At 57.6% G+C, this 16,944-nt stretch overlaps 1 protein-coding gene across 2 annotated transcripts in view; it reads left to right on the forward strand.

The window, feature by feature from the left end:
* Adarb1 (adenosine deaminase RNA specific B1) overlaps nucleotides 1–16,944 on the forward strand; it is an 81,800-nt gene that overhangs the window by 36,621 nt on the left and 28,235 nt on the right. For both annotated transcript variants that reach the window (XM_042671648.1, XM_042671647.1), the window contains exon 2: nucleotides 15,321–15,392. In XM_042671648.1, the coding sequence (XP_042527582.1) occupies nucleotides 15,365–15,392 (28 nt within the window). In that variant the 5' untranslated portion in view covers nucleotides 15,321–15,364. The remainder of the gene's footprint in view (nucleotides 1–15,320; nucleotides 15,393–16,944) is intronic.

Raw genomic sequence — 16,944 nt, forward strand, 5'->3', positions numbered from 1 at the left:
GTTGTTCTTCACCTCCGTGCAGGGCTGTGCTGTGTCTGGTTGTTCTCCACCTCAGTGCAGGGCTGTCTCTGGTTGTTCTCCACCTCCGTGCAGGGCTGTCTCTGGTTGTTCCCCACCTCTGTGCAGGGCTGTGCTGTCTCTGGTTGTTCTCCACCTCCGTGCAGGGCTGTGCTGTCTCTGGTTGTTCTCCACCTCCGTGCAGGGCTGTCTCTGGTTGTTCTCCACCTCCGTGCAGGGCTGTCTCTGGTTGTTCTTCACCTCCGTGCAGGGCTCTGCTGTGTCTGGTTGTTCTCCACCTCCGTGCAGGGCTGTCTCTGGTTGTTCTGCACCTCCGTGCAGGGCTGTCTCTGGTTGTTCTCCACCTCCGTGCAGGGCTGTGCTGTCTCTGGTTGTTCTCCACCTCCGTGCAGGGCTGTGCTGTCTCTGGTTGTTCTCCACCTCCGTGCAGGGCTGTCTCTGGTTGTTCTCCACCTCCGTGCAGGGCTGTGCTGTCTCTGGTTGTTCTCCACCTCCGTGCAGGGCTGTCTCTGGTTGTTCTCCACCTCCGTGCAGGGCTGTCTCTGGTTGTTCTCCACCTCCGTGCAGGGCTGTGCTGTCTCTGGTTGTTCTCCACCTCCGTGCAGGGCTGTCTCTGGTTGTTCTCCACCTCCGTGCAGGGCTGTGCTGTCTCTGGTTGTTCTCCACCTCCGTGCAGGGCTGTGCTGTCTCTGGTTGTTCTCCACCTCCGTGCAGGGCTGTGCTGTCTCTGGTTGTTCTCCACCTCCGTGCAGGGCTGTCTCTGGTTGTTCTCCACCTCCGTGCAGGGCTGTCTCTGGTTGTTCTCCACCTCCGTGCAGGGCTGTGCTGTCTCTGGTTGTTCTCCACCTCCGTGCAGGGCTGTCTCTGGTTGTTCTCCACCTCCGTGCAGGCTGTGCTGTCTCTGATTGTTCTCCACCTCCGTGCAGGGCTGTGCTGTCTCTGGTTGTTCTCCACCTCCGTGCAGGGCTGTGCTGTCTCTGGTTGTTCTCCACCTCCGTGCAGGGCTGTCTCTGGTTGTTCTCCACCGCCGTGCAGGGCTGTCTCTGGTTGTTCTCCACCTCCGTGCAGGGCTGTGCTGTCTCTGGTTGTTCTCCACCTCCGTGCAGGGCTGTCTCTGGTTGTTCTCCACATCCGTGCAGGCTGTGCTGTCTCTGATTGTTCTCCACCTCCGTGCAGGGCTGTGCTGTCTCTGGTTGTTCTCCACCTCCGTGCAGGGCTGTGCTGTCTCTGGTTGTTCTCCACCTCCGTGCAGGGCTGTCTCTGGTTGTTCTCCACCTCCGTGCAGGGCTGTGCTGTCTCTGGTTGTTCTCCACCTCCGTGCAGGGCTGTGCTGTCTCTGGTTGTTCTCCACCTCTGTGCAGGGCTGTGCTGTCTCTGGTTGTTCTCCACCGCCGTGCACGGCTGTCCCTGGTTGTTCTCCACCTCCGTGCAGGGCTGTCCTGTCTCTGATTGTTCTCCACCTCCGTGCAGGGCTGTCTCTGGTTGTTCTCCACCGCCGTGCAGGGCTGTCTCTGGTTGTTCTCCACCTCCGTGCAGGGCTGTGCTGTCTCTGGTTGTTCTCCACCTCCGTGCAGGGCTGTCTCTGGTTGTTCTCCACCTCCGTGCAGGGCTGTCTCTGGTTGTTCTCCACCTCTGTGCAGGGCTGTGCTGTCTCTGGTTGTTCTCCACCTCCGTGCAGGGCTGTGCTGTCTCTGGTTGTTCTCCACCTCCGTGCAGGGCTGTGCTGTCTCTGGTTGTTCTCCACCTCCGTGCAGGGCTGTCTCTGGTTGTTCTCCACCTCCGTGCAGGGCTGTCTCTGGTTGTTCTCCACCTCCGTGCAGGGCTGTCTCTGGTTGTTCTCCACCTCCGTGCAGGGCTGTCCCTGGTTGTTCTCCACCTCCGTGCAGGGCTGTCTCTGGTTGTTCTCCACCTCCGTGCAGGCTGTGCTGTCTCTGGTTGTTCTCCACCTCCGTGCAGGGCTGTGCTGTCTCTGGTTGTTCTCCACCTCCGTGCAGGGCTGTCTCTGGTTGTTCTCCACCTCCGTGCAGGGCTGTGCTGTCTCTGGTTGTTCTCCACCTCCGTGCAGGGCTGTCTCTGGTTGTTCTCCACCGCCGTGCAGGGCTGTCTCTGGTTGTTCTCCACCTCCGTGCAGGGCTGTGCTGTCTCTGGTTGTTCTCCACCTCCGTGCAGGGCTGTCTCTGGTTGTTCTCCACCTCCGTGCAGGGCTGTCTCTGGTTGTTCTCCACCTCCGTGCAGGGCTGTCTCTGGTTGTTCTCCACCGCCGTGCAGGGCTGTCTCTGGTTGTTCTCCACCTCCGTGCAGGGCTGTGCTGTCTCTGGTTGTTCTCCACCTCCGTGCAGGGCTGTCTCTGGTTGTTCTCCACCTCCGTGCAGGGCTGTCTCTGGTTGTTCTCCACCTCCGTGCAGGCTGTGCTGTCTCTGGTTGTTCTCCACCTCCGTGCAGGGCTGTGCTGTCTCTGGTTGTTCTCCACCTCCGTGCAGGGCTGTGCTGTCTCTGGTTGTTCTCCACCTCCGTGCAGGGCTGTGCTGTCTCTGGTTGTTCTCCACCTCCGTGCAGGGCTGTGCTGTCTCTGGTTGTTCTCCACCTCCGTGCAGGGCTGTGCTGTCTCTGGTTGTTCTCCACCTCCGTGCAGGGCTGTCTCTGGTTGTTCTCCACCTTCGTGCAGGGCTGTGCTGTCTCTGGTTGTTCTCCACCTCCGTGCAGGGCTCTGCTGTGTCTGGTTGTTCTCCACCTCCGTGCAGGGCTGTGCTGTCTCTGGTTGTTCCCCACCTCCGTGCAGGGCTGTGCTGTCTCTGGTTGTTCTCCACCTCCGTGCAGGGCTGTCTCTGGTTGTTCTCCACCTCCGTGCAGGGCTGTGCTGTCTCTGGTTGTTCTCCACCTCCGTGCAGGGCTGTGCTGTCTCTGGTTGTTCTCCACCTCCGTGCAGGGCTGTGCTGTCTCTGGTTGTTCTCCACCTCCGTGCAGGGCTGTGCTGTCTCTGGTTGTTCTCCACCTCCGTGCAGGGCTGTGCTGTCTCTGGTTGTTCTCCACCTCCGTGCAGGGCTGTGCTGTCTCTGGTTGTTCTCCACCTCTGTGCAGGGCTGTGCTGTCTCTGGTTGTTCTCCACCTCCGTGCAGGGCTGTCTCTGGTTGTTCTCCACCTCCGTGCAGGGCTGTCTCTGGTTGTTCTCCACCTCCGTGCAGGCTGTGCTGTCTCTGGTTGTTCTCCACCTCCGTGCAGGGCTGTGCTGTCTCTGGTTTTTCTCCACCTCCGTGCAGGGCTGTGCTGTCTCTGGTTGTTCTCCACCTCTGTGCAGGGCTGTGCTGTCTCTGGTTGTTCTCCACCTCCGTGCAGGGCTGTGCTGTCTCTGGTTGTTCTCCACCTCCGTGCAGGGCTGTGCTGTCTCTGGTTGTTCTTCACCTCCGTGCAGGGCTGTGCTGTGTCTGGTTGTTCTCCACCTCCGTGCAGGGCTGTCTCTGGTTGTTCTCCACCTCCGTGCAGGGCTGTGCTGTCTCTGGTTGTTCTCCACCTCCGTGCAGGGCTGTGCTGTCTCTGGTTGTTCTCCACCTCTGTGCAGGGCTGTGCTGTCTCTGGTTGTTCTCCACCTCCGTGCAGGGCTGTCTCTGGTTGTTCTCCACCTCCGTGCAGGGCTGTCTCTGGTTGTTCTCCACCTCCGTGCAGGCTGTGCTGTCTCTGGTTGTTCTCCACCTCTGTGCAGGGCTGTGCTGTCTCTGGTTGTTCTTCACCTCTGTGCAGGGCTGTGCTGTCTCTGGTTGTTCTCCACCTCCGTGCAGGGCTGTGCTGTCTCTGGTTGTTCTCCACCTCCGTGCAGGGCTGTGCTGTCTCTGGTTGTTCTCCACCTCCGTGCAGGGCTGTGCTGTCTCTGGTTGTTCTCCACCTCTGTGCAGGGCTGTGCTGTCTCTGGTTGTTCTCCACCTCCGTGCAGGGCTGTCTCTGGTTGTTCTCCACCTCCGTGCAGGGCTGTCTCTGGTTGTTCTCCACCTCCGTGCAGGCTGTGCTGTCTCTGGTTGTTCTCCACCTCCGTGCAGGGCTGTGCTGTCTCTGGTTTTTCTCCACCTCCGTGCAGGGCTGTGCTGTCTCTGGTTGTTCTCCACCTCTGTGCAGGGCTGTGCTGTCTCTGGTTGTTCTCCACCTCCGTGCAGGGCTGTGCTGTCTCTGGTTGTTCTCCACCTCCGTGCAGGGCTGTGCTGTCTCTGGTTGTTCTTCACCTCCGTGCAGGGCTGTGCTGTGTCTGGTTGTTCTCCACCTCCGTGCAGGGCTGTCTCTGGTTGTTCTCCACCTCCGTGCAGGGCTGTGCTGTCTCTGGTTGTTCTTCACCTCCGTGCAGGGCTGTGCTGTCTCTGGTTGTTCTCCACCTCCGTGCAGGGCTGTCTCTGGTTGTTCTCCACCTCCGTGCAGGGCTGTCTCTGGTTGTTCTCCACCTCCGTGCAGGCTGTGCTGTCTCTGGTTGTTCTCCACCTCCGTGCAGGGCTGTGCTGTCTCTGGTTGTTCTCCACCTCCGTGCAGGGCTGTGCTGTCTCTGGTTGTTCTCCACCTCCGTGCAGGGCTGTCTCTGGTTGTTCTCCACCTCCGTGCAGGGCTGTGCTGTGTCTGGTTGTTCTCCACCTCCGTGCAGGGCTGTCTCTGGTTGTTCTCCACCTCCGTGCAGGGCTGTGCTGTCTCTGGTTGTTCTCCACCTCCGTGCAGGGCTGTGCTGTCTCTGGTTGTTCTCCACCTCCGTGCAGGGCTGTCTCTGGTTGTTCTCCACCTCCGTGCAGGGCTGTGCTGTCTCTGGTTGTTCTCCACCTCCGTGCAGGGCTGTGCTGTCTCTGGTTGTTCTCCACCTCCGTGCAGGGCTGTGCTGTCTCTGGTTGTTCTCCACCTCTGTGCAGGGCTGTGCTGTCTCTGGTTGTTCTCCACCTCCGTGCAGGGCTGTGCTGTCTCTGGTTGTTCTCCACCTCCGTGCAGGGCTGTTTCTGGTTGGTCTCCACCTCCGTGCAGGGCTGTGCTGTCTCTGCTTGTTCTCCACCTCCGTGCAGGGCTGTGCTGTCTCTGGTTGTTCTCCACCTCCGTGCAGGGCTGTAGTGTCTCTGGTTGTTCTCCACCTCCGTGCAGGGCTGTCTCTGGTTGTTCTCCACCTCCGTGCAGGGCTGTGCTGTCTCTGGTTGTTCTCCACCTCCGTGCAGGGCTGTGCTGTCTCTGGTTGTTCTCCACCTCCGTGCAGGGCTGTGCTGTCTCTGGTTGTTCTCCACCTCTGTGCAGGGCTGTGCTGTCTCTGGTTGTTCTCCACCTCCGTGCAGGGCTGTGCTGTCTCTGGTTGTTCTCCACCTCCGTGCAGGGCTGTGCTGTCTCTGGTTGTTCTTCACCTCCGTGCAGGGCTGTGCTGTGTCTGGTTGTTCTCCACCTCCGTGCAGGGCTGTCTCTGGTTGTTCTCCACCTCCGTGCAGGGCTGTGCTGTCTCTGGTTGTTCTCCACCTCCGTGCAGGGCTCTGCTGTGTCTGGTTGTTCTCCACCTCCGTGCAGGGCTGTGCTGTCTCTGGTTGTTCTCCACCTCCGTGCAGGGCTGTCTCTGGTTGTTCTCCACCTCCGTGCAGGCTGTGCTGTCTCTGGTTGTTCTCCACCTCCGTGCAGGGCTGTGCTGTCTCTGGTTGTTCTCCACCTCCGTGCAGGGCTGTGCTGTCTCTGGTTGTTCTCCACCTCCGTGCAGGGCTGTGCTGTGTCTGGTTGTTCTCCACCTCCGTGCAGGGCTGTCTCTGGTTGTTCTCCACCTCCGTGCAGGGCTGTGCTGTCTCTGGTTGTTCTCCACCTCCGTGCAGGGCTGTCTCTGGTTGTTCTCCACCTCCGTGCAGGGCTGTGCTGTCTCTGGTTGTTCTCCACCTCCGTGCAGGGCTGTGCTGTCTCTGGTTGTTCTTCACCTCCGTGCAGGGCTGTCTCTGGTTGTTCTCCACCTCCGTGCAGGGCTGTGCTGTGTCTGGTTGTTCTCCACCTCCGTGCAGGGCTGTGCTGTCTCTTGTTGTTCTCCACCTCTGTGCAGGGCTGTGCTGTCTCTGGTTGTTCTCCACCTCCGTGCAGGGCTGTCTCTGGTTGTTCTCCACCTCCGTGCAGGGCTGTCTCTGGTTGTTCTCCACCTCCGTGCAGGCTGTGCTGTCTCTGGTTGTTCTCCACCTCCGTGCAGGGCTGTGCTGTCTCTGGTTGTTCTCCACCTCCGTGCAGGGCTGTGCTGTCTCTGGTTGTTCTCCACCTCTGTGCAGGGCTGTGCTGTCTCTGGTTGTTCTCCACCTCCGTGCAGGGCTGTGCTGTCTCTGGTTGTTCTTCACCTCCGTGCAGGGCTGTGCTGTGTCTGGTTGTTCTCCACCTCCGTGCAGGGCTGTCTCTGGTTGTTCTCCACCTCCGTGCAGGGCTGTGCTGTCTCTGGTTGTTCTCCACCTCCGTGCAGGGCTCTGCTGTGTCTGGTTGTTCTCCACCTCCGTGCAGGGCTGTCTCTGGTTGTTCTCCACCTCCGTGCAGGGCTGTCTCTGGTTGTTCTCCACCTCCGTGCAGGGCTGTGCTGTCTCTGGTTGTTCTCCACCTCCGTGCAGGGCTGTGCTGTCTCTGGTTGTTCTCCACCTCCGTGCAGGGCTGTGCTGTCTCTGGTTGTTCTCCACCTCTGTGCAGGGCTGTGCTGTCTCTGGTTGTTCTCCACCTCCGTGCAGGGCTGTGCTGTCTCTGGTTGTTCTCCACCTCCGTGCAGGGCTGTGCTGTCTCTGGTTGTTCTTCACCTCCGTGCAGGGCTGTGCTGTGTCTGGTTGTTCTCCACCTCCGTGCAGGGCTGTCTCTGGTTGTTCTCCACCTCCGTGCAGGGCTGTGCTGTCTCTGGTTGTTCTCCACCTCCGTGCAGGGCTCTGCTGTGTCTGGTTGTTCTCCACCTCCGTGCAGGGCTGTCTCTGGTTGTTCTCCACCTCCGTGCAGGGCTGTCTCTGGTTGTTCTCCACCTCCGTGCAGGGCTGTGCTGTCTCTGGTTGTTCTCCACCTCCGTGCAGGGCTGTCTCTGGTTGTTCTCCACCTCCGTGCAGGGCTGTCTCTGGTTGTTCTCCACCTCCGTGCAGGGCTGTGCTGTCTCTGGTTGTTCTCCACCTCCGTGCAGGGCTGTGCTGTCTCTGGTTGTTCTCCACCTCCGTGCAGGGCTGTGCTGTCTCTGGTTGTTCTCCACCTCCGTGCAGGGCTGTGCTGTCTCTGGTTGTTCTCCACCTCCGTGCAGGGCTGTGCTGTGTCTGGTTGTTCTCCACCTCCGTGCAGGGCTGTGCTGTCTCTGGTTGTTCTCCACCTCCGTGCAGGGCTCTGCTGTGTCTGGTTGTTCTCCACCTCCGTGCAGGGCTGTCTCTGGTTGTTCTCCACCTCCGTGCAGGGCTGTGCTGTCTCTGGTTGTTCTCCACCTCCGTGCAGGGCTCTGCTGTGTCTGGTTGTTCTCCACCTCCGTGCAGGGCTGTCTCTGGTTGTTCTCCACCTCCGTGCAGGGCTGTCTCTGGTTGTTCTCCACCTCCGTGCAGGGCTGTCTCTGGTTGTTCTCCACCTCCGTGCAGGGCTGTCTCTGGTTGTTCTCCACCTCCGTGCAGGGCTGTGCTGTCTCTGGTTGTTCTCCACCTCCGTGCAGGGCTGTGCTGTCTCTGGTTGTTCTCCACCTCCGTGCAGGGCTGTGCTGTCTCTGGTTGTTCTCCACCTCCGTGCAGGGCTGTGCTGTCTCTGGTTGTTCTCCACCTCCGTGCAGGGCTGTGCTGTCTCTGGTTGTTCTCCACCTCCGTGCAGGGCTGTGCTGTGTCTGGTTGTTCTCCACCTCCGTGCAGGGCTGTGCTGTCTCTGGTTGTTCTTCACCTCCGTGCAGGGCTGTGCTGTCTCTGGTTGTTCTCCACCTCCGTGCAGGGCTGTGCTGTCTCTGGTTGTTCTCCACCGCCGTGCAGGGCTGTCCCTGGTTGTTCTCCACCTCCGTGCAGGGCTGTCCTGTCTCTGGTTGTTCTCCACCTCCGTGCAGGGCTGTGCTGTCTCTGGTTGTTCTCCACCTCCGTGCAGGGCTGTGCTGTCTCTGGTTGTTCTCCACCTCCGTGCAGGGCTGTCTCTGGTTGTTCTCCACCTCCGTGCAGGGCTGTGCTGTCTCTGGTTGTTCTCCACCTCCGTGCAGGGCTGTGCTGTGTCTGGTTGTTCTCCACCTCCGTGCAGGGCTGTCTCTGGTTGTTCTCCACCTCCGTGCAGGGCTGTGCTGTCTCTGGTTGTTCTCCACCTCCGTGCAGGGCTGTCTCTGGTTGTTCTCCACCTCCGTGCAGGGCTGTGCTGTCTCTGGTTGTTCTCCACCTCCGTGCAGGGCTGTCTCTGGTTGTTCTCCACCTCCGTGCAGGGCTGTGCTGTCTCTGGTTGTTCTCCACCTCCGTGCAGGGCTGTCTCTGGTTGTTCTCCACCTCCGTGCAGGGCTGTGCTGTCTCTGGTTGTTCTCCACCTCCGTGCAGGGCTGTGCTGTGTCTGGTTGTTCTCCACCTCCGTGCAGGGCTGTCTCTGGTTGTTCTCCACCTCCGTGCAGGGCTGTGCTGTCTCTGGTTGTTCTCCACCTCCGTGCAGGGCTGTCTCTGGTTGTTCTCCACCTCCGTGCAGGGCTGTCTCTGGTTGTTCTCCACCTCCGTGCAGGGCTGTCTCTGGTTGTTCTCCACCTCCGTGCAGGGCTGTGCTGTCTCTGGTTGTTCTCCACCTCCGTGCAGGGCTGTCTCTGGTTGTTCTCCACCTCCGTGCAGGGCTGTGCTGTCTCTGGTTGTTCTCCACCTCCGTGCAGGGCTGTCTCTGGTTGTTCTCCACCTCCGTGCAGGGCTGTCTCTGGTTGTTCTCCACCTCCGTGCAGGGCTGTGCTGTCTCTGGTTGTTCTCCACCTCCGTGCAGGGCTGTCTCTGGTTGTTCTCCACCTCCGTGCAGGGCTGTCTCTGGTTGTTCTCCACCTCCGTGCAGGGCTGTCTCTGGTTGTTCTCCACCTCCGTGCAGGGCTGTGCTGTCTCTGGTTGTTCTCCACCTCCGTGCAGGGCTGTCTCTGGTTGTTCTCCACCTCCGTGCAGGGCTGTGCTGTCTCTGGTTGTTCTCCACCTCCGTGCAGGGCTGTCTCTGGTTGTTCTCCACCTCCGTGCAGGGCTGTGCTGTCTCTGGTTGTTCTCCACCTCCGTGCAGGGCTGTGCTGTCTCTGGTTGTTCTCCACCTCCGTGCAGGGCTGTCTCTGGTTGTTCTCCACCTCCGTGCAGGGCTGTGCTGTGTCTGGTTGTTCTCCACCTCCGTGCAGGGCTGTCTCTGGTTGTTCTCCACCTCCGTGCAGGGCTGTGCTGTCTCTGGTTGTTCTCCACCTCCGTGCAGGGCTGTGCTGTCTCTGGTTGTTCTCCACCTCCGTGCAGGGCTGTCTCTGGTTGTTCTCCACCTCCGTGCAGGGCTGTCTCTGGTTGTTCTCCACCTCCGTGCAGGGCTGTGCTGTCTCTGGTTGTTCTCCACCTCCGTGCAGGGCTGTCTCTGGTTGTTCTCCACCTCCGTGCAGGGCTGTCTCTGGTTGTTCTCCACCTCCGTGCAGGGCTGTCTCTGGTTGTTCTCCACCTCCGTGCAGGGCTGTGCTGTCTCTGGTTGTTCTCCACCTCCGTGCAGGGCTGTCTCTGGTTGTTCTCCACCTCCGTGCAGGGCTGTGCTGTCTCTGGTTGTTCTCCACCTCCGTGCAGGGCTGTCTCTGGTTGTTCTCCACCTCCGTGCAGGGCTGTCTCTGGTTGTTCTCCACCTCCGTGCAGGGCTGTCTCTGGTTGTTCTCCACCTCCGTGCAGGCTGTGCTGTCTCTGGTTGTTCTCCACCTCCGTGCAGGGCTGTGCTGTCTCTGGTTGTTCTCCACCTCCGTGCAGGGCTGTGCTGTCTCTGGTTGTTCTCCACCTCCGTGCAGGGCTGTCTCTGGTTGTTCTCCACCTCCGTGCAGGGCTGTGCTGTCTCTGGTTGTTCTCCACCTCCGTGCAGGGCTGTCTCTGGTTGTTCTCCACCTCTGTGCAGGGCTGTCTCTGGTTGTTCTCCACCTCCGTGCAGGGCTGGGCTGTCTCTGGTTGTTCTCCACCTCCGTGCAGGGCTCTGCTGTGTCTGGTTGTTCTCCATCTCCGTGCAGGGCTGTCTCTGGTTGTTCTCCACCTCCGTGCAGGGCTGTGCTGTCTCTGGTTGTTCTCCACCTCCGTGCAGGGCTGTCTCTGGTTGTTCTCCACCTCTGTGCAGGGCTGTGCTGTCTCTGGTTGTTCTCCACCTCCGTGCAGGGCTGTGCTGTCTCTGGTTGTTCTCCACCTCCGTGCAGGGCTGTCTCTGGTTGTTCTCCACCTCCGTGCAGGCTGTGCTGTCTCTGGTTGTTCTCCACCTCCGTGCAGGGCTGTGCTGTCTCTGGTTGTTCTCCACCTCCGTGCAGGGCTGTGCTGTCTCTGGTTGTTCTCCACCTCCGTGCAGGGCTGTCTCTGGTTGTTCTCCACCTCCGTGCAGGGCTGTGCTGTCTCTGGTTGTTCTCCACCTCCGTGCAGGGCTGTCTCTGGTTGTTCTCCACCTCTGTGCAGGGCTGTGCTGTCTCTGGTTGTTCTCCACCTCCGTGCAGGGCTGTGCTGTCTCTGGTTGTTCTCCACCTCCGTGCAGGGCTGTCTCTGGTTGTTCTCCACCTCCGTGCAGGCTGTGCTGTCTCTGGTTGTTCTCCACCTCCGTGCAGGGCTGTGCTGTCTCTGGTTGTTCTCCACCTCCGTGCAGGGCTGTGCTGTCTCTGGTTGTTCTCCACCTCCGTGCAGGGCTGTCTCTGGTTGTTCTCCACCTCCGTGCAGGCTGTGCTGTCTCTGGTTGTTCTCCACCTCCGTGCAGGGCTGTGCTGTCTCTGGTTGTTCTCCACCTCCGTGCAGGGCTGTGCTGTCTCTGGTTGTTCTCCACCTCCGTGCAGGGCTGTCTCTGGTTGTTCTCCACCTCCGTGCAGGGCTGTGCTGTCTCTGGTTGTTCTCCACCTCCGTGCAGGGCTGTCTCTGGTTGTTCTCCACCTCTGTGCAGGGCTGTGCTGTCTCTGGTTGTTCTCCACCTCCGTGCAGGGCTCTGCTGTGTCTGGTTGTTCTCCATCTCCGTGCAGGGCTGTCTCTGGTTGTTCTCCACCTCCGTGCAGGGCTGTCTCTGGTTGTTCTCCACCTCCGTGCAGGCTGTGCTGTCTCTGGTTGTTCTCCACCTCCGTCCAGGGCTGTGCTGTCTCTGGTTGTTCTCCACCTCCGTGCAGGGCTGTGCTGTCTCTGGTTGTTCTCCACCTCCGTGCAGGGCTGTCTCTGGTTGTTCTCCACCTCCGTGCAGGGCTGTGCTGTCTCTGGTTGTTCTCCACCTCCGTGCAGGGCTGTCTCTGGTTGTTCTCCACCTCTGTGCAGGGCTGTGCTGTCTCTGGTTGTTCTCCACCTCCGTGCAGGGCTGTGCTGTCTCTGGTTGTTCTCCACCTCCGTGCAGGGCTGTGCTGTCTCTGGTTGTTCTTCACCTCCGTGCAGGGCTGTGCTGTGTCTGGTTGTTCTCCACCTCCGTGCAGGGCTGTCTCTGGTTGTTCTCCACCTCCGTGCAGGGCTGTGCTGTCTCTGGTTGTTCTCCACCTCCGTGCAGGGCTCTGCTGTGTCTGGTTGTTCTCCACCTCCGTGCAGGGCTGTCTCTGGTTGTTCTCCACCTCCGTGCAGGGCTGTGCTGTCTCTGGTTGTTCTCCACCTCCGTGCAGGGCTGTGCTGTCTCTGGTTGTTCTCCACCTCCGTGCAGGGCTGTCTCTGGTTGTTCTCCACCTCCGTGCAGGGCTGTGCTGTCTCTGGTTGTTCTCCACCTCCGTGCAGGGCTGTGCTGTCTCTGGTTGTTCTCCACCTCCGTGCAGGGCTGTCTCTGGTTGTTCTCCACCTCCGTGCAGGGCTGTCTCTGGTTGTTCTCCACCTCCGTGCAGGGCTGTGCTGTCTCTGGTTGTTCTCCACCTCCGTGCAGGGCTGTGCTGTCTCTGGTTGTTCTCCACCGCCGTGCAGGGCTGTCCCTGGTTGTTCTCCACCTCCGTGCAGGGCTGTCCTGTCTCTGGTTGTTCTCCACCTCCGTGCAGGGCTGTGCTGTCTCTGGTTGTTCTCCACCTCCGTGCAGGGCTGTGCTGTCTCTGGTTGTTCTCCACCTCCGTGCAGGGCTGTGCTGTCTCTGGTTGTTCTCCACCGCCGTGCAGGGCTGTCCCTGGTTGTTCTCCACCTCCGTGCAGGGCTGTGCTGTCTCTGGTTGTTCTCCACCTCCGTGCAGGGCTGTCTCTGGTTGTTCTCCACCTCCGTGCAGGGCTGTGCTGTCTCTGGTTGTTCTCCACCTCCATGCAGGGCTGTGCTGTCTCTGGTTGTTCTCCACCTCCGTGCAGGGCTGTCTCTGGTTGTTCTCCACCTCCGTGCAGGGCTGTCTCTGGTTGTTCTCCACCTCCGTACAGGGCAGGGCTGTCTCTGGTTGTTCTCCACCTCCGTGCAGGGCTGTGCTGTGTCTGGTTGTTCCCCACCTCCGTGCAGGGCTGTGCTGTGTCTGGTTGTTCTCCACCTCCGTGCAGGGCTGTGCTGTCTCTGGGTGTTCTTCACCTCCGTGCAGGGCTGTCTGTGGTTGTTCTCCACCTCCGTGCAGGGCTGTGCTGTGTCTGGTTGTTCTCCACCTCCGTGCAGGGCTGTGCTGTCTCTGGTTGTTCTCCACCTCCGTGCAGGGCTGTCTCTGGTTGTTCTCCACCTCCGTGCAGGGCTGTGCTGTGTCTGGTTGTTCTCCACCTCCGTGCAGGGCTGTCTCTGGTTGTTCTCCACCTCCGTGCAGGGCTGTGCTGTCTCTGGTTGTTCTCCACCTCCGTGCAGGGCTGTCTCTGGTTGTTCTCCACCTCCGTGCAGGGCTGTCTCTGGTTGTTCTCCACCTCCGTGCAGGGCTGTGCTGTCTCTGGTTGTTCTCCACCTCTGTGCAGGGCTGTGCTGTCTCTGGTTGTTCTCCACCTCCGTGCAGGGCTGTCTCTGGTTGTTCTCCACCTCCGTGCAGGGCTGTCTCTGGTTGTTCTCCACCTCCGTGCAGGCTGTGCTGTCTCTGGTTGTTCTCCACCTCCGTGCAGGGCTGTGCTGTCTCTGGTTGTTCTCCACCTCCGTGCAGGGCTGTCTCTGGGTGTTCTCCACCTCCGTGCAGGGCTGTGCTGTCTCTGGTTGTTCTCCACCTCCGTGCAGGGCTGTGCTGTCTCTGGTTGTTCTCCACCTCCGTGCAGGGCTGTGCTGTCTCTGGTTGTTCTCCACCTCCGTGCAGGGCTGTGCTGTGTCTGGTTGTTCTCCACCTCCGTGCAGGGCTGTGCTGTCTCTGGTTGTTCTCCACCTCCGTGCAGGGCTGTGCTGTCTCTGGTTGTTCTCCACCTCCGTGCAGGGCTGTGCTGTGTCTGGTTGTTCTCCACCTCCGTGCAGGGCTGTGCTGTCTCTGGTTGTTCTCCACCTCCGTGCAGGGCTGTCTCTGGTTGTTCTCCACTTCCGTGCAGGGCTGTGCTGTCTCTGGTTGTTCTCCACCTCCGTGCAGGGCTGTGCTGTCTCTGGTTGTTCTCCACCTCCGTGCAGGGCTGTCTCTGGTTGTTCCCCACCTCCGTGCAGGGCTGTGCTGTCTCTGGTTGTTCTCCACCTCCGTGCAGGGCTGTGCTGTGTCTGGTTGTTCCCCACCTCCGTGCAGGGCTGTCTCTGGTTGTTCTTCACCTCCGTGCAGGGCTGTGCTGTCTCTGATTCTTCTCAAAACTCTGTGAAGTAGTTGCCAAGCAGGTCCGTGCAGTTCTGTACTGGGCTCTCCTCTGTTCCATGTGTTGTGCTTGTGTATCCTTAGTCAAAACATGCTCTTTCTGACTATCTGATTGGGAGTGTTGAGACCACTAGACTTTCCTCCTGTTCACTGTTCTAGTTAGTGGATTCACATCACTTCTGTGGCCCTTTTCTTCCCTGGTTGAGATCTTCCTCTTTCTTTCTTTCTTTCTCTTTCTTTCTTTCTTTCTTTCTTTCTTTCTTTCTTTCTTTCTTTCTTTCTTTCTTTCTTTCTTTCCTTCTTCCTTCCTTCCTTTCTTTGTTCCTTCCTTCCTTCTTTCCTTCCTTCCTTCCTTCCCTCCCTCCCTCTCTCTCTCTCCCTTCTCTCTCTCTCTCTTTCTTTCTTTCCTGGTTTTAGGGCTTGAACTCAGGGCCTGGGTGCTATCCATGAGGGTTTCGTTTGTTTAAGGCTAGTTATCTGCTACTTGAGCCTCCCATCCCCTCTCCTTCCCCGCCCCCTGCCTGCTTTTTGGGTGTTTAATTGAAGATAAGAGTCTCATGGAGTTTCCTGTCTGGACTGGCTTCAGACCACAATGCTCAGCTCTCAGCTAGGAGTATCTAGGATTTCAGGGGTAAGCCACCAATGCCCAACTCTTTTAACCTTTTACTAATACATTTGACAGATATATTCTGAGGTTACATTAACAGACAGATAAGCTAGCCAAATGACTGTTGTGAAAACTATGGATATTCTGCTTGTGTGCCAGATGAAATATGTATGAGACATAGATTTAGTAACCAGTTCCTAGAAGCCATGAAATTACCTTTTTTATATTTACAATACAATATTTTGTTCACAAAGCAATATTGGCTTTAAAATCTTCTTTTTCTTCTACTGTCATTATAGACTCTGTTAGTACAGTATTGCAAAGTATTTAGGAAAAGAAGTATTTATGAAGAGGGATATTCAGGAAGAGGAAACCCTTGAATTTATTAATAATTAGGTAGTCATTCTTTGGCTATTTCCTGGATTTTCTCTAGCCAAGCAGAAGGTAAGTTGTGCCTGGCTCAGACATTGGGTTAGGCTTTGATAACTACACGTGTCGCAGCCTTACCTGTATGATCCTTTCAGGGGCACAGTGTCAGGTGAGATACTGAGGAGGCTTGTTCTTCTTGTGAGTACTCAGGACTAAGACCAGATGGCATAAGGTTTGAATACTGTTGTGTTCTCTGGTGGGCTGTTGGGCTGGCTGGTGAGCTTTGGGCCACCTGGCAGGGGAGGATTGCCACCTACCCCTAGCTCAGACCCTCTGAGGCCCTTCCGCTCCCTGGAGCTGAGTGGAGTCCTTGGCATTGGCCTCCGTCCTCCTTTGTTGTGACTCTTTGCAAATCAACCACCATCCTCTATGCAACAGTTGAGGCAAGAGCCCTTGCTGGGAAGAGAGGGTCCCATCCCATTGGCAGACTGCTGTTCCTGTTTTATGATCTTTGCCTTTAATTTGCAGTGATTCTGAGATTGTTCCACAGACTAGATGCCCTCATGGTAGTCACAGTAAGTGTCCTCTTGTTGTCTTTCAGACAGAAGCAGCCTCCGCCAGTCAAGTCCTCAGAAGTACTTTGCCATGGACGTAGACGATGAAGAGAACATGAGTAAGATCTAGGCCTATCACGTAGCTAATTTCCCATTAAATTCTTAGCGTTTTGTAAGTTTGACTAATGAGACCAGTGTGATATTTCCTGAGATATGGGCTGTTGGCAGACGCATGTATGTTTTCTAGTAGGCATGACTATTTACTGTGGACGTTTTCCCTACAGCCACCTGTCTAGATTTTTCATTCCTCGTTGTCGTCATGGGGCCACCATTTTTATTCCAGAAATACACCTCTAGGTGCCTCACAGAGCTGCATGCGAAGCCCTGTCACAGCGTGGTGCTAGAGTGACACTCTGAACGTGTCATGCAAAATGAAGAAAGCCTTGGAGACTGACCCAGCGGACGTACAGTTTGGGGCGATGGGACATACAAGGCACCCTGCAAAGACAGTGGCGATTCCTGCATTTGGAGGGAAGGGTGCGCACAGGGTCTTCAGCTTAAAAAACTGGAATGACACTGCGGGCTAGTGTGGGCCAACATGCACTCTGGGCCTCTCCCCTCCTACACACCCCCTCCCTGGGGCTGCCGGGATGCAGGGCCTTGAGCATGGACGTTCTCCCTTGATATTGTGAGGAGCCCGCTGAGCTACCTTCTCATCTGCTAACCGTCAGTCCGGGGAGCACGTGTATAAGTCAGGTCACAAGTGCCCCAGACAGCAGCACGCATGCCAGGGAAGTGGCACAGAAGACTGCTTTTCTAGCTAACATAGGCGTGTGTCTCAGGAAGAACACGCCCGCCCGTGTCCCACTGGAACCCATGACTTCACACACAGCTGGCCCTGTTTTATCTGATCGATACCCAGAGGCCAGTGGCACCTGAGAGGCCTGCCGGGGGAGGGGGGGTGCTGTGGTGCCGAGGAGGTCTGGGGGTGGGCTCGATCACACACTGCAGTATGCCAGCCCAGTGACCCCCCTGAGGGTGCCGCAGGTGTCCCCAAGGCCACCTGCCCAGGCTAGGTCTGTCACCTGCAGCTGCAGCCATCTTCTCCGAGCCCCTGGCAGCTCAGCCATTAGGAAGGTAACCTGCCAGAACAATTGTCACAGAAGGACTGGCTGCTGGGTCTGTCAGCCCTGCACTTTCGATCATTTTGAAATCAGCAAAAAGTTTTATGATTCACTTCACATTTCTGATGTGCAGAGAGAAAACGTATCTCCAAAGAGCTGTGAGAGGGCTCTCTGTTCCTTGTTTTAGTATTTTCTTTTTCTTAGCAGCATTTTGAATAAACAGAATATGAACAGTAACATGGTACTTCTGAAATGAATAAGAACTGAGAATTAGTGTGAAATGTTATAGGAAGCATGTTTTCTTCTACTCTTAAAACTATTTGTCAATTTAGTCCTGATGGTTATTATGTTTGAAAGGAAAGCATTTGGAGGTTATAAATGTTTGGTAATGCATGCCGGAGTATGTTTATAACAATGTGATTTTTTTATGCTGGTAATTCTGTAAGCAATATCTAGTATGTAATATTCTCAGTCCGTTTACTAATCTTTCCATTCCATCTCTGCTCTATCTTTTTAACCCTTTGTTCCCGGAGTACCGAAAGGAGTA

This window comes from Dipodomys spectabilis, unplaced genomic scaffold (assembly GCF_019054845.1).
Source record: "Dipodomys spectabilis isolate Male_0828 unplaced genomic scaffold, ASM1905484v1 ptg000652l, whole genome shotgun sequence".
In the NCBI taxonomy this organism is placed as follows: Eukaryota; Metazoa; Chordata; class Mammalia; order Rodentia; family Heteromyidae; genus Dipodomys; species Dipodomys spectabilis.